Source organism: Varroa jacobsoni, unplaced genomic scaffold (genome assembly GCF_002532875.2).
Source record: "Varroa jacobsoni isolate VJ856 unplaced genomic scaffold, vjacob_1.0 scaffold_1320, whole genome shotgun sequence".
NCBI classification, from domain to species: Eukaryota; Metazoa; Arthropoda; class Arachnida; order Mesostigmata; family Varroidae; genus Varroa; species Varroa jacobsoni.
Genome location: NW_019214222.1, coordinates 222822 through 244712, shown reverse-complemented (window position 1 = coordinate 244712; position 21891 = coordinate 222822). Strand labels below are relative to the sequence as shown.

Here is a 21891-nt window from a genome sequence, read left to right as displayed (position 1 = left end):
CATAGCAGGGAACTGGCAGAGAGCGACGGCGGCGGCGGCGGCTACAAAACGATCGTTACGAGCACTGGAACCTAATAGCGCCGCACTGCTTACCGTCAGTTAGTCAGTCCGTCACAGCGAACCGCCGAAACTAGTCGTAGTCAGTGGTTTGATCAGTGGTATTGTATTGTGTCCTTTGCGCTCTGCTCCATTCGGCCGCGCTTAGTCGTTAAAGTAGTGGAGATCAATTGTGTCTTTTAGTGTGTGGTGTAACAGACAACGCGCGTCACAGAGACAATCACATATAGTATATTCGGAAAAGCCAACAACACGACTCACCGGAGTTGGAAACGTTTTTTTTTTCTATATTTGTAAAGCCTCAAAGCAGGACAGCAGAACTAACAGAAAAAAAAAAAACGAAGAACCAAGAGAAGAGTACCAAGAGTAGATAACAGCCGTTGAAGTTGCGAAAAAACGACGCGCGTCGTCACTCATCAGGAGAGAGGAGACAAATATCAGAAAGCACAGAACACCCACGTTAGACACAATGAATGAGTCTAGTGACGATTTCCAGACCGACTTTTTCGAGGGAACCGAAAAGTTACTTGAGGTCTGGTTCGGGACCCGATCCTCCAGCGAGTGCCACAAAAAGTACGACCTTAGAATCATACCAAGGTATGTTACTGTTTATCGCGCATATTGCTCTAGTAGATGCCCATATATATAAACATCTGAGCGTGCTGACCGCTTAATTGGCAGTACAGATACGCCCGACCGGTGTACACACATCATTATTAGGCTACCATTCTGAGTTATTAGTAGATGGAAGTTTATGAATCAGGTTGTTAATTCGTCAATGGATCTACTTAGTAGGTAGAATTGTGAAGGCACGACATATATCTGCTTCTATATATCGGGGGGGAATGGTTTCGCATATAGCCGGAGCAGTGCTTTACTTGGTTCAAAATCGTATGCCTCTCAAGGCAGGGCAAAATGTATGATTAAAACGCTATATGAAACAACACTGAGCAAATCACAATAAACAAGCAAACGTCGTTTCTATCTTAATGGCCCCCACAATATCCTGCACCCTGCGAAAGCGTCGCATATTGCGTTTTTGCTTCAGGCTTGCTTTTTGCGAAGTAGCAAATCGCTGAAAACAGAATTTGAATACTTCGGTTACTGTACATCATGCCCGTCATGAGCGCAATAAATCAGCATAATTTGGGCTGCGCGTCGACGGACTTTTAAAAGCATTTTTTAATTTGTTGTCGCTTAGTGCCTATAGTGTAAAATTAAGTGTCCGGTACGATGATTGTCTGAGATCTTACGAGTTCTATGCTTTTTCCAGTACACTGTCCGTAAAATGGACGTCAACGAGGTCTATGCACACTAGACGTTCCGTCTAGTAGTTATCAATGAGTGGCTGATTTGTTGTACTTTAGGTAGCCGCTCTTTATACATAGGCTGCAAGCACGGCCAGCTTTGCTAAGCACAAAATGCAGGTACACTACCTAGGCATTCATAGGCAAATATTTCACCCAGGCTCAATACATTCGAATCTCCTGAAGGCGCCCGTAGAGGTCATGAACCATCGAAAAGGCCGTCACCGTCAGTACTGTAAAATAAGGAAAGTGTGTATGGTGACAGCTAAGCGGAAACCCGCTGCCCACGCAGCTGCTGGATCTATAAGGACTCGTTTTCAAATTTTTCTAGCTGAGTCCCGCATTGCATAATAATCTATTTTATCATTTACGGTAGCATATCAGCTCGTTTCGAACAGATCAAAATAATGTTATTGTGACGCGTGTTATTTGCAAAGGAGCACTAACTAGAAAAATTAGCGTATTGAGGGAAAGGCCCTTCCAGGAACTCCAGATCGTCCGGGCCGTAAACCGATACCTCTACACTCTAGGCTGCTGTGCGGAGGCCGCTGCTGTCTGTAGGAGAGCTTGCGACCTTGAGCTTTTTGTAGCTTTGTTACCCTTGTGCTCTGAGCTCCATCGATCAGGCAATGACTACAGAAAAGACATAATCGAAGGGTTTCCTGCAAAAACAACGAGGTCTTACGAGTTTTTCTTAGTTGTAAAGGGTGGACAACCTGCAATAAACACACTATGATGCTGGCATTTGTATTTCTGTAATGTGGACTGCACATAATGTATCTACATAAGACCACGCTGTTTAGTCTGTCTTTCGGATCCGCTCGACTCACCTCGGACATTGTGCCATCGTATTCATCCAAACAGAATACTCGAACTGACAGGTATAAAATTCTACTTGCGTGTATATTTCCAAAAATTTCTAAAAATTTATCTTTAAACACTGAAAGATGTATTCCGAGATCGAATATAAATTAAGGTCGTACGGTCTTGGTTAAAGGTTGTCATATGTTTGTGTATCGTGAAACTTCAAAATGAAGCCACTTCCTTTTCTTTGGTTATACAATAATCGTATACAGTGTTCTCCTAATTATGATTCGCATGATCAAGCCTGTACTTCATATAGATAGCGATAATTTGTTGCACTAAAATACCCATTAGATATTAATCGCATCATTCTATGATCCATTCCTATCTAATTTGCATTATTTCCGTGAACAAAGATTAGCTTGAACGGAGCTAGAATCACATATTAAAATGTAATAACAGTGATGTAAATCTTAGTAATGGATCAAAGTGTTCGACCAACTATGTCATTCGGCCAGCACGCACACGTACGAACTCGACGCGTTTAATCATCAGGAGATATCGGATGCCGTTCGGGCGTCCATATGAAATAGATTGAGTTCAAGTGGCCAACACGGTAATTTCATTTTCAAAATTTCTACCTGTTCGTACACATATAGATAGATAAAGAGACAGATACATTCTGCGTGCAGAATCAGCAGTCTTTAAATTTCACTTAAAAATGCAATGAATCTATTTAAGTATTTAATAGGTTACATTTAAAAATGATAATCGAATAAGCCAAATAAGCTCCATATCGCGGATGTTACTAAATCGGCTAAAAGTACGAACCGAGGATATAGCAGCTGCCGGATGGACATGTTGAGCTTTGCGTTCCACTAGGTTTAGGGCTTCTATAGAAAAGATTCCAAGTGGCTTAGCCTAGAATCGATTTTCCTGCAACGCTATAGCGTGCGTTACGTTAGACAGTTAACTTGAGTCCAATGAAAGAAAACTGCTGCTAATAAAAGCTAAATCTCAGTATTATCTATAGTTAATATTAGTGCGTAGTAAAATACATCATTACTTGATAAATACTTGGAGTTTTGATGTTCGAGTTACTTCTATTCACAAAAAAACACGACGCGAAGTATGAGCTTAAGCTAGACATCGATTAAAACTCATCTAACTTTAGAATATACGTAATGGCAGTTAATAATGGTGCGGACGTCTGCAGTGGAAAATGTTCTTTATCAAGATATCGCATTTCCAGCTCGTCTGATGTTAAAATTCAAACGCGTAGAACCCTTTGTCGTATCTATCATCGCCATCTATCGTCATATGTGTACCACGTTCGAATATCATAGAACTGTTAGGTAAAGTAGTGGAAAATCAGTAAATCCTGGAAGGTGAACTTGAACACTTCCAACAGCCTAAAAACTTAACCTTCAATAGTTATTCGAATAAGCTGAACATGAGCATACTCAAAGCCTTATTTCTTGCTAAGTAAAATATACAACAGTCTAACTTGATGGAAACAGGGGCCGCTAGGCCAAGCGGTTTTAGTATATGTCTGTGTGTAATATAATGTACTATAATATAATAGTGATACTTTCCAATACAAAGGGTAGATGGCTGATAACTATAGTGCGCGTCTGTCTGGTGACTGCAGACGGCACTGTCAGTGTCCGTGATAAAGCAAGACGCTCCGCGAAATTGCCGCCGATCTTTAAATCTATGTTAGGTAATTTTTCGAGAGGCGTATTAGAACGTCTGTTATAGCCTGGGTACAACCAACCTTCCGCAACCGCCAGGGTTAAACATATGTCGGGGGGGGGGGCGTCACTCACGAGCCGTCAATTAATTCGTCATCCTAATTTTCTGTAAATCTCTATTAGTAAACTTCTAAGCTAAACGGTGGACGGTGCAACCTTTGCGTATCAGTTAAACAATATTAATAATTTGAAATAGGTCTTACTATTATTATAATAAAATTAATGTAATTTTCAATCGTACAATTCTCACAGGCGTTTAAAATTTTAACGCAGGTTAACATGTGCAGCTCAGGAAGCAACTCGAAAGCGCTGTAAACGTTTTGTTTCTTAGTAGTACTGATTAGTACCGAAGTAACTGAGGCCGAGGTATTCGGTGTTAGTTCATCTATCACGAAACGTGTTCTCGATGTTATCTTCAGTGCTTTAGTGCTTATCTTTGAGATCAGGCAAAATTTGATCTTATCTGATCCGGAGTGATTAAATGAACGAGAAGCAACGCACTAGAAAATAACTCACTTTTTTGTTTAAAAAAAGTTTGAATAGGGCAGTTAAGATTCATTTATGTGGGGCGGCGATTTTAAGGAATTAAATTTATGTAATGGCCGCTTTTGTCTGTTGCTTTCCGCTTCTAATCTAAAAACAACTGTTGCTTTAATTGCTTTAATCAACATTGTCACTACTGATCGCGTTTCATGTAGATCACAAAATTACTTCAAGCTGCAAAGTTGGATATGTAAGATGGCAAAAAGTATTTTTAAGGTGTCCTTCATTGCTAAAAGGCCGCGGAAGAAACCTGGGCTATTTGTTTCGCGCGCAATGACGACATTGTATCCAAAAGATTTAAGCTTATCTGACAATTGTCTCCGCTTACAATTGGCTAAATAATTTAGTGCAGTCCGTTCTTAAGATGGCACATTTCATTCGGAACTTAGTTTTCGAATATAGAGTCGTCGTTCTCTTTCGCTATGGAGGCTATACCTATTTCGGGTCGTTTTGAGAGATTTTTTTGCCTAAATAGCAGATAATAAAAGTCAAAAATATTGTCTTTGTGAGCAAGTATACCGATCTGTGGTATTCAATCTGTAGACTTTCAAAATACGAGTAGCAGTCTTTCACCAAAAAGGCCATTATCCATGCACCAGTCTCATATTATGAATTTAGACGGGTTCGACCGCTAAAAGAAAGAATATGAATTCTCCTAGAATTTCACGCAAACAAGTCCCGGATGACGCAACTGTTGTAGTCTCTAAAAACAGAAACTGCCGAGCTCGGCGGCAGCAGTTAATCACAACTCTAGCCATTTTAGTACTGGCCAGCTAGAAATATGACTCAACAACCCATCCAATTGTGATTAGCTTATGTTTTTACAATCGCGCTCCCAAGCGTCTGACTATGACAACCACGAAATAAAGCGGCGGAAAGAAGAGATCACTTCCATTCGAAGCAATCACCTCAAGAGGTATTCGCTTATCGTCTATTATTCATAGTGCGCTCCAGCTACAATGTACGTTTGTCCAGTAATTTAACAACTGTACTGCATGACATCGTACGTGCGCCTTGAATCACTGGGCCCGAAAACCTGCCAGCCTCTACACGATAAAAGGCTTATCTTAGCCAAGAGGCAGTGGTTCTCCATGAGACCCTGCAGTAAAAGCGCGAAGAAGCAACGTCCAGTTGGGTATTTTTAATATGTTCAATTTATTAATAAACTCATAATGCAGCGTTACTAGGCAATGATGGTTAATGGGCATACGACAATGGAATTTTTGATTGGTTATAAGTCGTATTTGGTTGTATTATCGCTCATTACTGTACTGATACTCAGAAGAGCCGCTGATACTCAACTACGCATTTAGCTTTTAGCGAAGTTATCTCGATTATAATCGATATTAAAAGACGGCATGAAGTACAGCAGTGTCAGGCCCTGGGGTATCCCTTAAGTTTAAGTAGAAATCGTGTACCCGCTTACGAAGCCATCCAGCCATGCTATGTGCGGATTTGACAAGGATTAGCCTGGAAATGTAGCCTGGGCTTCAACGGACAATGGCACTTGTTACCACACTTCATCGATTGCCAACTAACTCAATTTACTGCGTGTAGAACGTCCGGTTACATGCGTAACGAATTATGATTGTCAAGTTACTACGAAACGTATTTCAGGGTAATTCTCCACGGCAGCATAACGATCCAATATGCTGCCATTGAAATTTTAATGTTGTCTTCCTTGAAAAATGCGAACAATTCTTATAATTAGTGACCTGTAGCCTTCTTAGTGGCAACGTATGCTCATACAAATCCGTTTGCCGCCGAGCTTCGAAGTTCAAGCGTCTCCTTGAAAGTGCAATTAAACGGATTTCCCCAAAAGACGGGCATAAAATAGCCATCCTATACCTTGGTCACGCACCATGTTATGATTTCAAAAATACAATCACTGGATGGTTTACTTCATAAGTAGTCGAGGTTACAAGCTTGTAGTATTTACAAAGCGCAAAAAGTGTCAGTTACTTGGTAAGAAAGCAGTCAGCATGCTGACGGATAAACTGTCCAGCGGCCACGGTGGCTACATTATACTTACCGTATACAAATGACTTAGTGTGATAATCTGATATTGTTATATGTGCACGTGAGTTTGTTCAAGGTGGCCGTACGCCCGATCATGATCGGTAGAGTTCCGTTACAACATAAAACGCGGCTAAAAGTCAACGCAAATCTTGATACTTAGCTACGGTTAACGCTATTGCTAGATTGACCAAGGCTGTTAGTTAAAACGGTCGTCATTTTTAAGGATGTCGCTTATCGCTTCATAACATAAACATAACTTGGGAAAAATAATCAGATTCCGGTTATCCTTTGAATCAGCATAACATCTAATATATACGGAATTTGTTTTGCTTTCGTATGGGATCGTAACACAAATAGATGTTCCACAAATGACAATTTGAACAGAATCTGACGCAAACGAATTACGAAACTTTTGGTATGAACAGATCAAATGCATGAAATGATCTCTACGACCCGTGACTTTTTAGATGCCTCTAGAAACTATTACATTTCAAATGATGAAGTTAACAGCAAAAACTAAAAATTACATATAAGATGATGGGGCAGGTAGGGGCAGTGCACTATTTTAAACTTATTAACTCTATGATAGCAGATAGAAGTTAAGTTTTTGCGAAACAAAACGTATGTTAAAATTATCGTACCCACTATGAAGCCTGACGTTGTCACCGCTGTCTATTTAACACATTCCATTCACAGAACGACATGGGAGACGATGCTGAAACTTGTGAAATGCGAAATTATTTCCCAGCTAAGCAACGATGAACTCGACTCATACGTCCTAAGGTGAGTTGCATCGTTTGATCCACTAGACTTCATTAATGTTACTACGCTTTTCTTCTACGCCGCTGCTTTTCAGTTATGGCTAACATGTATTTCTAATTCTTTTGATCCGGTAGTTTAAAGGTCCTTGGGGGTCGTTAACTTCGTGTGTGTTTGTCAAAAGCATCTGATCATTAATATACATAGCGCCGGAAATGTAATATAAGTAAAATGAATCTGGAAAAATCCAGTATGTTTACACAGTTTTCGTGCCGTTGAGGTCTTGCATGTAAGTTAGCATAGGTATGTGCGTGCTTGTTCAGAGGTTCTGATTTATTCTCTCACGACATACGCTGATCCTAGTTAACGAGTACTTTTCAGCACAGGCTCCCTCCATCTCAATCCCGGGATCGTGGACAGCTGACCCGTCAGGGCAGAGGTGTCTTAAAAGCCATCCTGAGCAAAAGTTAATGAAAAAGTATTGCCTAATATGTGTAGCCTATATTTGAAAAACAAAACAGCAAACTTTGTGCTTTTGTCAACGCACTTGTGGACACCTCTGGCCTGAGTGGTCACCGTGTTCATGATGCCAGGAATCGACATTTGCCAGGGTCTGGGACATCGTCTCCAGACCCTGTGTCATGATCGGGCAGTGGTTTTCGAAAACGAAGGTTGTTCCGGCGACCTCGTCAGTATCAACAACGTTTTGCTGCTAGTAGGCCTCGTCGCTCAGAAGAGCCAACATTCGAGCACCGTCCGACACTGAGATTACCGTCACGCCGGCGCCGTCTTTGAGACAGCAGCTAAGCTCATGAGACGGGATTGACTCGCGTCCTCGGAGGGTATTATATGATACTTATTTTGCTACGCGATAGCAACCAAAAATCAACAAGGACGGCGACACAATGATGCAGTTGAGCCCCTGACCGCTTCAGATTCTCTCTAAAGCGTTCGAAATGCTTCGAAAAACTTCGAAAAATAAAAGAATGCACATAATGGCTCGCATATCTTAGCTTACTGATTTAGGGATTGTTCCTTTTTTCTCCCGTATTTTTCTCTGAATTATTTCTAATTAGAAATAGGTGTGAATTTTTAGCGATGCGTTGAAATGGTTTTATTTCTGTGAGTGTGCTTGTGTGGCAGTGAGTTAGGCTCTTTTCTCGTATAGGAGCAAAAAAATTCATGGCACAGTTTTGAACACACGTTATTTAGTCGTTTGTGTGCTGATGATCCTGTTTACTATTAGGTAAGAAATGAAAATAAGTCATATTACAGTTACCTTTTTGTCGCTTATGGCAACTTTCGAATACATAGGAATATTCTTAGGTAATAGTAATTTCACTATTCGGCGTCTGAGGGCTCTCTGCGGGTTCCGTTAGCTCGGCTCAAGAACCGAAAAATGTTTTTTGAAAAAACCCCGGTGTTAGCGATGATGGCAGCCGCCGGTTGGATCTTTTGTTTTGTCTGTTTTTACCATTACCGCTACCGCTACCATCCTTATTTCAAATTTCTTTTTTTCTCTCTGATTCTGTTTTTTTTTTGCAATTTTGCTTAGCAAACAAGCCCGAACCTATTAAATAGTAAATGTGAAACCTCTGAATGAATTTTCTTTTCTACCGCGCTCTAAAGTAATGGCCTTATTACATTACATAGTAGACGGTGAAATGCGTGAACATTCAGTTAAGTAGTGTCCCCTTTCAGCTCTATACTCTAAATAAAACGTATGTAATATATAAACTCAGCAGAAGCATGTTATCCACGAAAAAAAGGTTGATTTCAATTAAAGCGGAAATCGAAAACCAATTGTGAAATACGTTGTATGTGTTCTTGAGCGGGGTTCGGTAACTGGACGTGTGACGCGGGGGTGGGTGCTTACCAGCCACCAGTGACGAGGCTTTCCATTACTTACGGTCCACGGATAAGTTGTGTCTCACCGTCTACTCGTAGACAGTTATGTTTAGTGATAATAACTATAGGTAGTGTCATTTCCGTGTATACTTCTCTATTATGTATAAATACAGGCCGGGTTACGTCAGATACATAACATAGCGCGGTTATCTGGGAAGCATAGTTACAAATATTAACGCCCGTAATATGCAGCTCTTTCTTTTCGCCATTTTTGTTGAAGGTTATTTATTTTTAGTACAGCAGAGTACTAAAGTTTGCAAAGACCAATTTGAATTTCTAATTTTTAGCGATACCGGTACTACCTTCCCTTTTGACTGCGCTTTATGGTTGTTCTTGAATCTAACAATGTTATCATAATTTGCAGCGAGAGTTCTATGTTCATCTCTCGGGACCGCTTCATCCTCAAGACCTGTGGTACTACAACATTACTTCGCTGCGTCAATGCTCTCCTCTACATCGTAACACAGTACACAGGCTTCGACAAGGTATGCAGCCTGCTTATATCAGGGCAGGCCTCAGCCTCATCATTACATCTAGCTTGGCTCGTTTTATAGAGAATTGGCCAATCAAACTATCTATACAGCGAAACGACCTCATTACGACACGAGCCGAAACCTTTCGCGTGAATGATGCTGTACGACAACGACGAATTCCTAATGAATTTATTACAAATAATTATAAACATGTATAAACCCATAAGACAATTAAATGTTTGGGGCATTTTGACACATCAATATCAAAAAAACGTTCCAGGCGAGGAGACTCAATCCGGGTTATGACTGTTAAAATAATTCAAGATCCATTCCATTTGCTTTTGTATAGGTACGTGATGTCTTCTATTCACGAAAAAATTACATGCGTCCAGAACTTCAAGACAAACCGCATTCATCATTTGAAGAGGAAGCCGGTCTTCTAGACTCAATTTTCAAAGATGGCAATGCATATTGTCTAGGCAGCATCAACCGCGACTGTTGGTATCTATATACGCTGCAGGGGCACCATATTAATCGAGCCGATCAAACCCTTGAGCTCATCATGCTGGAACTTGGTAAGAATTAACAGTGTAACTTATAACCTTATCTTTACAAACCACAAAAGCCCTTCTCGTGTAGAAGTCGTATTTCCGCGTATGTAAGCAAATGTAACGTGTGTGCAGTGATGCTCCTATTTCACTGCTATTTGCTGTTTTATAATGTACTACATTTTAGTATATTTCATTCACAGACCCAAAGATCATGTCAATCTTTACACAAGCTGAGTCGGGCTCCGCTTTGGAGGCAACGCGAAAATCCGGCATCGACACTATCTATCCTGGAGCTAAAATTGACGATTTCCTTTTTTCGCCTTGTGGCTACTCCATGAATGGCCTTATCAAGGGCGACTATTACGAGACAATCCATATCACGCCTGAGCCTCAATGCAGTTATGTCAGCTTTGAAACAAACTTCCCTCATGAAAAATACGAACAGGTGAGTAACACTGATGAATGAAGCATGTTGTGTTGATGAGATGTTTAATCTTGTGCTAAAGGACGGTAATCTATAAACAAGGAATAAATAAAAAAAAGTCAATTGATACGTGCAGTTGCTACAATATATTATAGAACGTGCCGGCGTAAATAGAAAATACGATCCCTATAAATATTTATTGAAAACGAGTAATTAAGAAACATTTGGTGTATATTTTTTATTTGTATGATAGGTTATCTCGGACGTTATTCGGATTTTCCGACCAGGCAAATGTGTAGCAACTCTTTTCGCATCAAAGGAGTCTGTCGCTTCAAAAGCAGTGCGACACTTCGACGATCTGGTCGTCGTGGGTTACCAGCAGGAGGAGTTGCAGATGTGCCGGTTTAAGGAGTACGATCTTACCTTCGCGTTATTTGCCAAGGCGCCCAGTTGAGGCTTAGCGGCGCGGGGGGGCCATTTTTCCAGCGCGATTCGAAATACCCTCATTAGCAGCTATTATAGAACCACATATATATATCAACGCCAACAACAGCAACAACAACAACAACAACAACATCATCAACAACAGCAAGCACAGGAGCAGTGCTTCGATGTGCAATACAGCCTTCTACGAAGTCCATATCCTTCAAGTTTTCACCTTCATTCTCGTATCGTTTGCCGGGTTTGCCATTTTCTTAAGCAGCAGTCTGGCCAACCTCTCTACGCTCCGCGGCGTCCGCCGCAATTGGTCCGCATGTCGCGACTGCACTCTGTACCGTTCACCTGAAGTCGGCTGAGGACCAGATGATGATTATGAATAATAATTCATCCATGAAGAATCTGTGGATGCCGACAAGGTCACTTGATTCAATCGACAGACGCCGGCAAGCATGACTGTATATGCTGGCTAACGTCCTATCGGAGAGATTAAACAAGGATTATACGAGTTGTGTCAACGCAGACAACTCTCTTGTTGGCCTGAGCATGTAAACAGAGACCGACGATGGTGTCCGATCTCGAATCGATGCATGAATTCAGTCGGCTTTTCTGAGCCGTCCGCGGAGCATCCGCCTCGTTTTGAGCCCGGCTCGTAGAGCCTCTTTTTTGTTACCTACAAAACCATCCAAGTGTGGTTCATCTAAGAGTTGTCATCGACTGTTAACCACTTGGCAGCGCTCCATAGAATAGCTACACTCAAAAGAAGCAAGCAATGTGTGATCTCTCGAAACGACAGAATGCTCAGATTTTTTCATCCATAAAACAGACAGTCCAGTAGGTTAGTCATGCGTTCTCGAATTTCTTTTGCCATAGTATTTGTAAATTGTATATCCAGTCAATATTTTCTAGAACTTATCTGGTACATTCCTAACTCATTCATTCTTTCAGCATTTCAAACTTCAACAAATAAGGAAGGAGAAAGTACTACATCCCATAAAAGCGTAAAGGAAGAAAAACCGACTAAGCAACTTCAAAAAACTTTCTTCGTGGACAATACGAGTGTTAGCCTGTGACTCTATACACGTACAGAGCGGAATCTATACACGTGGAGGAGGTGATTTAAGCGAACTTCAATTTAAATTTATTTTTGAGTATTCGTACGCGTGTCTTCCGTTATACACTATCGAAGTCTTTCTAATTCTATTGGTAGGATGAAGACACGCTTCTGGTTGCATCAGCTTATCATGTAACTGTATTTTATGTTGAATCCATAATATTATGTAGAAAAGAAAGAAGGTGATATGGCAAAGAACGAGAAAACGAGAATACAATGACAATGACATCTGAAGCTTAACAGAATAACCATGCGCAGAGTGGCCCCTCTGTACCGAGGATTCCGATAGTCAATCTATCTATATACACACCAATGCAACACAAACATCAAAAAAAAAGGAAGAGTAGGAAGAAGATAATTATTCATTTTAATCAGTTTCTATGCAATGAAACAGTGAATATCTATATCAATCTATCCATACTATACAGGGCCCAGTATATTATTCAATAAATCCTACATGGGATACGTGACGTGACGTCAAATACCGCGCTATTACTGTTATGTATGGACCAACATTATTAGGACGGCTTTTAACGGATAATGCGAGTTAGTTAACATGAGTAATTAAAATTAATGATAGGTATAACGAAATCAAGCAGCATAATACGAATCATTTATTGCAGAAATAATAGAAAATTTAGGTGGAACAAGCTCTACGGTGCAAAGGTTGTTTTTGTATGCAATATACGCCCCTCCCCCCAAAAAAATTTTAACACGCTTAGACAGTTACATAGGATACAAATAAATTTTCAAGAAGTTCTCACTAATAAACTAGTGTGGAGTTGAAATGGTAGAATCGAACACCTATAGATTTCACAGATATCTATATAGGCTTCCGAGCAGGATCTGAAAATATGATGTATATATAGTAACTAAAAAAAAATCTAAAAATTGGAAAAAGTGATTAAGAATAATGGCATCACACATTTTCAAGAAATATTAAGAGACTAGCTTATACGTGTCTTATAAATTTGTTGTTCCAAAATAATTAACGCACCGATTCTTTTTAACTCATTTTTAGCACGATTTTTTGAGGGCCTTTTATACCTATTTCCATAAGGTAAATTTAAATTAATTTAATCACGTACTCTTAAAGTAATGTAGCAAAAATACGTTTTATCCCGCTGTTACATAAGTCGTTCTAATTACGAGATAAACCATTTAAAAAAAAATCTAAAAGGGTTCTTCTGAAAATAGTGATTCGTTACTTTATGTAAGCATATTAGGTGAAAATAAGTGAATTTTCGGTTCAATACGCGAAGCAGTTAGTAACAGCTCCACGAATTTAATAGGAAACGCAATTCTCATGTGACAAAAATTAGCATTACTTTATTGTTTCATATTATTGCTAGCTTTTTATCTTTTTTTATAAAGACACGGTTTTAACCATAGAGGCTTATCCATATTGTTTTCAGCAGCCTTTGGAACGCTTTTATTTTTGGTAAAATCAAAAAAGGCAAACACATTATGAGACGTATTCTGGCTGTAAAGTTTAAACCCGTAGCACTTCAAGGTATTGGTAAAGGCCTCCGCTGATGGAATCCGACTTTCTACTTCAGCTACCTTGAGCATACCCCTGAAAGAAATTTTAGTAATAAATCGGAATATTAATAAAAACCCCAGTGTAAAAAAAATGAGTGACATTCGATGAAGGTACAAACTCAGTAGCGATAATTCCTTTCATGTGCATTAATGGTACAGGTTAGGGACGGGAACATTTGTAAATAGAGCACCACAATTTTTTCGAACAGACTAAGCTTTAATGTAGTCTATGCGAATTTCTCATCTAAATATTCATGCAGACATCCTGCACACCTTATAAGTGCAGACATATCCACCGTTACGATTTCTATTTTAATACTAACGCATGTGTCGGAATGTCACTTATGGTGTTGACGTTAAGCATAGTTTCGTATAGAAACGTATTTTAATGTTTCCGCGTTATGGCAGTTAGAACAATTTATTGTTAATTTTGAGAAAATTCGATCCAGTACGGTTTCCATCTTTACATCGCAAATCTATGCTTCAAGATTACAATCTGAGAGTAATTATTATCAGTCTTTCATATATTTTTAGTCCAGAATGTTTGCCTTGGCGCCATTAAGCTCTACCGTTCATAACAGGGACGCCCTCAAATGATTCAAAAGGTAACTTCCTTATTACTTAGGCGCAAATTTTATGCGACAGGTTCTACCAATCATACCTCGTTTTCAGGATCCGATTTGCTTCAAGAATGAATTGTCCCATATCTGTACCCATAAGCGACAGACACATTACAGCTATGTCAATAGTTTCATCCTTCAGAGGAAGATCCTTCATGTTGCATGCGACCACGTGCTCATTATTTGATACAAGGTCAAACGAATGGACCTAAAATAAAGGTATTAGCTTCATTCAGTTAAAATGGAGATCTCAAGTCACCGGAGGATAATTGTTTTTTTATCTTTTTAGTTCATACTACCAAAGCAGATATATAACTTAAAATGAATAAATAAAGTATGAATAGCTCAAACCGTATAGCCAAGTGGTTTCAATATTTTTGCCAGTTTGGCATCTCCACAACCGCAATCAACGATAATTGCTCCTTGCGGTGCCGTGCGTTTGATTCCCTCGATGATTCTGTCCAGTGGATTTATTGGCCATTTACAGACCTGCAATGGAAACACGAAAGGAAGAGATCCCAATATGTTTTGATTACAATAAGGAACTGCCATATCCAACAAATATGAAGTGACATATTATCATTGAATGTGCAAACAACATACGTGCCGATATTCACAGCATGAAAAAAGCAGAACAGCAACAGCAGCAGGTAAATGTTTGTTAATGAAGTTAAAATGAAGTTATAATTTTTTGATATATATATAACATAACTTCAGTTTTAAGCTAATAACATCAGTTCGAAACAACTGATCGGTTAATGGGTGAAAGGCTTTCTAACATTGTAAGAAAATGGATTTAAATCTATATTTCATGCACCGCAAGTGTTAATCCGCGCGAACAAGTTCTCATTTTCTTTCTGTATCTCTATTGAAGATTTGCCCTAGAATTGTCTTTATTTTGGCGTATAATTCGTAATAAGCAATGTTGTGGCAAACCTGAGATCGATAACCATCATGGTAAATCTGGAAGGCTGAAGGGTCATTCTCGAACAATTTCCTAGCTTCGTCGCTTTTTAGTGTATACAGTGATTCGTTAATTATTCGAAATTGGGCCACTCGAAGTCTTTGAAGAGCTTTGTTTGTAACCTCTGAGGTTCCCGACATGCTCTGCTTATTCATCTCGCCGACTTTTTTCAATTGTGCAGTATTCCTTTCGAAGGCAGAATTGACTTTATAATCAGGTTCAGATTGGCTTATGTCGTTGTTGTTATCAGAGTGGACCTCATCACTGTTGCTTTTTGGCAGATTTATCTTTTTTATGGCCTGCATTTTCTCACCTGCGCAAATCTTCTCCGATGGTTTGTGATCTTTTATTCCAGTGACTGCATCATTGGTTTGCTTCTTGCTCACTGCATCTGGATGTGTGCTATCTTCCGTTGTGCATAGTAGTCTTGATCCTTTGGTATTTCCTCCATCGCTGTTTAATGAATCGCGTTTTTTGTGGCGCCATTCACTAACAAGTGCTTCTATGTCTGTCTGTCCTTCCTTGACCCATTTGAGTTTTAGCTTCTGTAGTCGTTTCATTTGCCTCCTCCATTCGCGTTTCTTTTCTTGTCGCTGTGAAATAGTCTTGGCTTCGTTGGGTATAAGAGTTTTAAAGTCGCTGGCGGCACAGCCGTCAGTTAAATCGCCAATTGCATGAGAAGAATGGCCTTGATTGTAACTGACGTTATCAATCTTCTTTTTTAGATCTTCTCGTTTCTTCTTCTTTTCTTGGAGTTCAGCTTTTAGCTTTTTCCATCGATTGTTTTTTTTTGGCCTTCTGCTCTTTTCTACGTCTGTCACCCTGTTGGCATCAATGGTTGCTCCAAGTGCCTTTTTCACCAAGTCAAAGCTCCCTGAAGGTTTTTCTGCCAGATTCGTTGCCTCCATTAAAGTGTAATTTTTCTCACTAGTACTTAAGTACATCGAAACTTCACCGTCATATTTATTCTTGGGTTGGGTTTGTTCCGTTCTGTGGTCCACATTAATTGGTATTTTGATGTTTCGGTTATGCTTGGTCAGTTTTGTTTGGGACCGCACATTTTTAGATATTTCAAGGTCGTTATTTATTTCGTTTTTGAGGGCGCTAATCGTGTCGAGCTTGTGCTTACCAATTGCACTGACTCTTCTATTTTTCAACTTCTTTGCTCTCTTCTTTTCCCGATCTTTTTTCTTGTTTTGAATATGCTTGCTCAACTTGGCCATCTCTATCTAGTGGACACCTATTTACGAAACATCAAAAAAAGTCAAACAAAAAAACACATTCAACACGATTTTCGAACGATCGTGACACGAAATTGTAAACACAGCTGGGTTTGGCGCAGAAAACCACTCCAGAGCGTGTGTGTATGTATTCTTTATTTTTCGGAGAAATGAAAGTAGGACACATACCTTTAGCTGATGTGACTAGCTTCTTTCATATTTACTACTTTTTACCTCGTAGTATTCACAATAAGTAACTACCACTTATCTTTCAATGAGAAATTAGCCAGTATTAAACATCAGATAATTTCTAAATGCATGGTTTCTAATCTGCTACTTAGCGACGCGTGCACTGAACTTTCTCGAGCTATCCGAGCATTTAGTAGAAAGTTTTTAGACCATTAGGTTTCGTCTGCTAACGACCGTGAAGAGAACCAACTCTGCTATGTACTCTGCGCGCTTCAGGGCATGTGTCGGCATCGCGCGGGAGTGATAATTGGCTGAATATAGCGCCGTTTCTAACTATAGTTATGGGAAATGCGCTGAAACGAATTGCAACAAAGCCATTTCGAAGTTTTAACATTGAGAATAGAGCACGGCGAGCAATTGAAAGGAAGAAACCTATTCAGGCTCCTCGACACTCCGGTTTCAAAGATGCGACACCTCCCGAAATGCAAGGTTTGCGTAATTTAAAAGCTTTGCAGTTCCAAGCGTTCTTGTAGAGTTGCAAGCATCTGCCTTAGATATATCTAAGATGTTTTCTAGTGTGAAGTTTATCCATACTAGATAGAAAAAGAAGAATAAATGAAGTAATAGATTCTACAGCATTATCATAAATAAGATAGTAAATTTAAAAGCGGTGATAAGAGAACGTAAGTTGTTTTTTAATTGATAGAACCATCTATGGACATATTTTCCTGTTTCCTGAAGGATCTCTACCAGTAAGTTCATTACATCAGCACGGTACAAACAAGTTAATCTTTTACTATTCTATACAGCTCTACTATCAATAGCTTAATTTTTAGTTACTTCGACGACCATAAATATCATTCAGTCGCTGTTTATAAAATACTCTGACCTACCTATCCCAAACGAATTTAAAGGGAGAAATAAATTTTCACTTATCAAAATAACACAAACATTTATCTCTATTGCAGCTGAAGTTCTAAAAAAAATTACTGCCAAAAATGCTGCACTGCATCAACGACTTCACGATGTTCGAGTGGTTTCGGAAGGGAAAAATGTGAGTGACATTTCTGTATTTGCATTACGTACCTTATTTTCACTACAGGTGTGAAACTATTGTTCCTGTTTTTCTCCTTGGTGGGTCTAAATTTTTTTTTTGTAAAAATAAGTATATCGAATCCAGGCCGAACCTGAAATTTTCTATCTAATGTAATAAGAACCCGTGACACAATAGATTATGTAGTATAACGTAATAAGGATAGACCAGAAGTTAGTTGAGAAGATATCTTCTTTTAATTGCATAGACTGCATCAACTGGAACGTTTTCGCGAACATAAATAGTCTGTGATAACAAACATAAATTAGACAACATGCTAAAACAATTTATTTATAGACGAATTTTACCAGAGCAGGTTGTAAGCCTTTCTTAGTGAAGTTTACCGATCCTCAGTGAACCGAAATCGACGACTGGAGACATTGCGACTGAATGAGCCATTGCAACAGAGACAGAAGCAGGGGTTTCATTAGGCATGAATGGAAGGAACACGTAAGCACAATTACTGGAAAAACTTTGTAACTAATTAAAAACATGCAGAAACGTCTTTATAATGTCCGTTTTGACTGGTAAATTAACTTCTACGTCTATCATTGCTGGGTTGGTTATGAACAACCTAGGCGCAAGTCTTATGCTACTGAAATCAGACAGAAACTTCCTGAAGACAATGAAGTCAAGAGATTTGGTCAGTATCAGTTGTCTCTGAATTCTTTCAGGAATGCACCGGCAAACTATTTTCGACTACTCAGCCATGAAAAAATATTTCCCGTACATGCAAAAATCACTATTGTGACCAACTGCTATTGTGCCTACTATCTAAAAAATGTCCCCACTGTGGGAAAAATTTGAAAAAAGATCCACATTCTGAGTGTTGTGATAATTTAAGGAGACATTATGATGCTGCCGCCGTCGTCTCTTTCAGGACGGCGCGTTAATTAACAAAAAATGTCTATTCTGTCGATGGCTCTGCATTAAACGATAAGCGTTACCTAGACAAACCTTTCTGTATTTGTTGACAAAGGTATCCCCATTACACGTAATAAGTTCCATTAGCGCTGGGAGCCTAAACCGTTTACAAACCCGTCCCAAACGTTTCTATCTATATTTTAAAACGCCTTCAAACTAATCGACGTGAGCACATGAAAACAAATAGTGAGCGAATTCACGTCGTCATACTAAAAATGATCATACTCTCTCTCAATCACTTTCCACATATAGGCGTACTTCAGCAGAGTATGTATAGCCCGCGACATATGATACAATGGCCGTACTGGGTTTTGCCACTTTTTTTTTAAATACTTAAGTAATTTTTTTGAGAAGAAATACGCACTTCTGAAATACATATGGCACCGTTATTTACCCTTCCTTAAACACAACATTCAACAGAAACTAAATATTTGTATGTATCCTATGCACACCGGAGCTTATTCTTACAAGGATTTTTTTTCCGGAAGCTTATAAGATAGCTTCCTAGTACTGCATCTTCGAGAATTCTCAGAAACAAATGACACCGCGGGACCAGTCTGTCCATCACTTCTCTCAGCTCTCTAGGCTTTGAGAAGATTTATATCTGATTTTAAGGCTTATATCTGAGGTTCTCGTGAATAATTCGAGTAACGGTAGGATTGAACATGTTAAATTTAGCCGCCATCGAGAACAAGAGTGTTTGTCTTTCATAGTCTTGGAGATCAGAACGGGTTTTTGTGGTTTTTTTACAGTCGTGTTCATGACGTATTCCTAACATTCTAGTGTGTAAAGGTATTCTTTTGACTCGTCAACAACCACGTATTCCATCGCAATTCGATCAACCATCGATTTCTGCTAACCAAGTAAGGTTATTCTTTAATACAGGTTCGTTCGACAAAAAGACATTGGGATAGATTTTCGCTCATAGTCCAAGGACGGGCCTTCTGTGTCCGCTAAGTTTATGGTTTTGTTTTCAGTGCTGGAAATATAGTGGATTTTCTTTTCATCCCAACAAAAGCATCGGCAAGCACAGAAACGCATGCGCTATCGCTGTCAGTGTTATATATATACATGCGAAATTAACGAAAGTTGTAAATAACCTTAGTAAAATTCGTTTTCATACAATTTGCGGAAGATAAGTATGTTGCGTGGATGTCTCTTCATCCATTCCCACAAGGTTGCCTAATTTTTTTTTTCATTGTTAATTGAGTTAGGTCTAGTGACAGTCAGGTTTAACTTCTGTTTACACTAACATTTAGGGAGCCACGTCCCGAACCGGAGTTTAATTAAGTTAATGTTGTGTACATTTTCCGAATATACGGAATCTATGAGAACATATAAAAAAAAATGTATATATTATCCACTTGTTTATGAATCATAGTTTCATTGGATATGAGTTAGTATTAATATTAAATAAATTAATATATATATTAAATTACAAGAACTTTGTAAGATTAGTAAATCCATATAATAGCACTATATGTATGTCTTTTATCGTAGGTCTGTATCCAAAAAAGCCGAAAACTTCCGGAAGCGCGGAAAAAGCCTATTGACCCCGAGTTTGGTTTTTTTGAACCAAGCTATATTCCCAAAGGCAGAATCAGCCTTTCAAAGGCAACGCAACTACTTAAAAAGCATGCCAGTGATCCTTCAAAATACCAAGCTTCTCAGGCCGCAAGCGACTACAATCTCGAACTCAAGGACGCGCAGAATATAATTAAGTAATGTCTTATTAATTTAGATAGATATATTTCATTTTAAATAATTGATAATGCAATTATATGCTAATACAATTGTGGATCGTTATCAAATGATTTACTAGATTAGTGCTACGTGACCGTGAAATCTTCAATTAGAGTCGTTCCAAAACGTTTATAGCTATGAATTTATCGCGATATAAAATAGTACTTACGGTAATTGGCGAAATCGTAAGCGATATGTACTTGCTTCTGAGCTACTTGACTTACCAAACATTTCTTGTACAAAATATAACGACAGCACACTCAATTTTATGTGCTTCCAGGTATTTCATCCCAATGAGAATGTTGGACCCAGATGACAAGGAGAGTCTTAATAAATTTATTGAGGAACAAAAAAAATACTACCAACGCTTAGATGCTGAGAAACGAAACAAGCTTCCCTCTGATTAAAAAGATAGTTTCATAAAAAAAATGTTTTATTTCATAGAAAAATCACATTAAGCGAGGTGTCTGTGTTTCAATGACCGTGCTGATATTACTGTTTTTTTCCATATACATGTATATATACGTAAGAAATTAGGTGGCGGTGTTTAGATTAATTGTCAATTAATGCGTTAGTTTTCTGACGGCTTTTTATGGAATACTTTACCTTCAGTGTCATAAAATTTGCATCCTGTTAGCGTATTAAATCCTTCACATCTGGCCACGCAATTATCATTATCACACACCATCAATGTCTTGAGTATTATCTGGCACGATATCTTTGCTCGTACTTAACTGATCCAAATTTGAATACACTGAACTCTTTTATAAAAATTATAGAGAAAAAAGATTTCTATAACCACGCGTACCGTCAATGTTGTATTAATGGCCTCAAATTAAAACAACGGTATGCTTTCCTTAAAAGCTACAGCGGCAAAAGTAATTTTTTTGTTCAGTAGTTTATTGCTAACTATTGTTTATTATCAATCCTTTTTTAGCTTTTAGTTTAATTGGTAATAACTTCATACGGCTATTTAATTGATAACCTTTATAATTAATCGAAGGTACTATAGCTGTGGCGTTGTTTTCAATTAGAGGTTTAATCATTTAACTTTAATTCACGTCACTACGTATAGAAACGGTCGTATCATTAACGCGAAAGGTCCGCATACAATTGCTTTCAATTGATCACTTTATGAGATCAATCTGCAGTTTAAACTACCTACTAGTTCGGAGTCTAAAGAACGTGTGAGTTAGGAAATCAAATGTTATCAGATCTCATTCTATTATGCAGAACCATATATTTCTTTGAGCTTTGTTTCTTTGTATTCAGTTCATGTATATGTAAACAGCAGGATAGGATAAGAGTTTCGGTTGGTGAAAATCAGTCCCAAAATATTTGTGGAAGAAATGCTTTAGGATTACGTATTTCTAACAAAAACAAAATTCAGTCAAATAATGAAGAATAATTGCATTGAAGTACGTCTCACCCTTTTATTGGCAAAA

General features: G+C 38.7%; 3 protein-coding genes across 3 annotated transcripts; 2 read left to right on the top strand and 1 right to left on the bottom strand.

Moving 5' to 3' along the window:
- Positions 1-77: 77 nt before the first annotated feature.
- SamDC (S-adenosylmethionine decarboxylase) lies at positions 78-12633 on the top strand. Its single transcript, XM_022847970.2, has 7 exons — positions 78-654; positions 7181-7267; positions 9516-9636; positions 9974-10199; positions 10376-10620; positions 10853-11875; positions 11986-12633. Exons 1-6 carry the CDS (start codon positions 527-529, stop codon positions 11051-11053), a joined length of 1008 nt encoding a protein of 335 aa, XP_022703705.1. The 5' UTR covers positions 78-526; the 3' UTR covers positions 11054-11875; positions 11986-12633.
- An 819-nt stretch (positions 12634-13452) lies between these two features.
- On the bottom strand, positions 13453-16625 carry LOC111268780 (uncharacterized). Its single transcript, XM_022847967.2, has 4 exons — positions 15250-16625; positions 14665-14802; positions 14355-14521; positions 13453-13727 (listed from the first exon to the last, which is right to left on the bottom strand). The coding sequence occupies exons 1-4, from the start codon at positions 16498-16500 to the stop codon at positions 13508-13510; spliced, it is 1776 nt and encodes a 591-aa protein (XP_022703702.1). The 5' UTR covers positions 16501-16625; the 3' UTR covers positions 13453-13507.
- Positions 16626-16909: 284 nt separating this feature from the next.
- Positions 16910-21864, top strand: LOC111268784 (NADH dehydrogenase [ubiquinone] 1 alpha subcomplex assembly factor 4). The gene is made up of 4 exons (XM_022847971.1): positions 16910-17175; positions 17655-17740; positions 20204-20424; positions 20727-21864. The coding sequence occupies exons 1-4, from the start codon at positions 17028-17030 to the stop codon at positions 20851-20853; spliced, it is 582 nt and encodes a 193-aa protein (XP_022703706.1). The 5' UTR covers positions 16910-17027; the 3' UTR covers positions 20854-21864.
- The last annotated feature ends 27 nt before the right edge of the window (positions 21865-21891 follow it).

Coding starts and splice junctions, on each gene's coding strand:
- SamDC (XM_022847970.2), top strand. CDS start 527: ATGAATGAGTCTAGTGACGATTTCCAGACCGACTTTTTCGAGGGAACC. Junction 7,268..9,515: donor CTCGACTCATACGTCCTAAG/GTGAGTTGCATC, acceptor CATAATTTGCAG/CGAGAGTTCTATGTTCATCT. Junction 10,621..10,852: donor CTCATGAAAAATACGAACAG/GTGAGTAACACT, acceptor TTTGTATGATAG/GTTATCTCGGACGTTATTCG.
- LOC111268780 (XM_022847967.2), bottom strand. CDS start 16,500: ATGGCCAAGTTGAGCAAGCATATTCAAAACAAGAAAAAAGATCGGGAA. Junction 14,522..14,664: donor TGAAACCACTTGGCTATACG/GTTTGAGCTATT, acceptor CCTTTATTTTAG/GTCCATTCGTTTGACCTTGT. Junction 13,728..14,354: donor AATCGGATCCTGAAAACGAG/GTATGATTGGTA, acceptor AATTTCTTTCAG/GGGTATGCTCAAGGTAGCTG.
- LOC111268784 (XM_022847971.1), top strand. CDS start 17,028: ATGGGAAATGCGCTGAAACGAATTGCAACAAAGCCATTTCGAAGTTTT. Junction 17,741..20,203: donor TGGTTTCGGAAGGGAAAAAT/GTGAGTGACATT, acceptor CTTTTATCGTAG/GTCTGTATCCAAAAAAGCCG. Junction 20,425..20,726: donor GACGCGCAGAATATAATTAA/GTAATGTCTTAT, acceptor ATGTGCTTCCAG/GTATTTCATCCCAATGAGAA.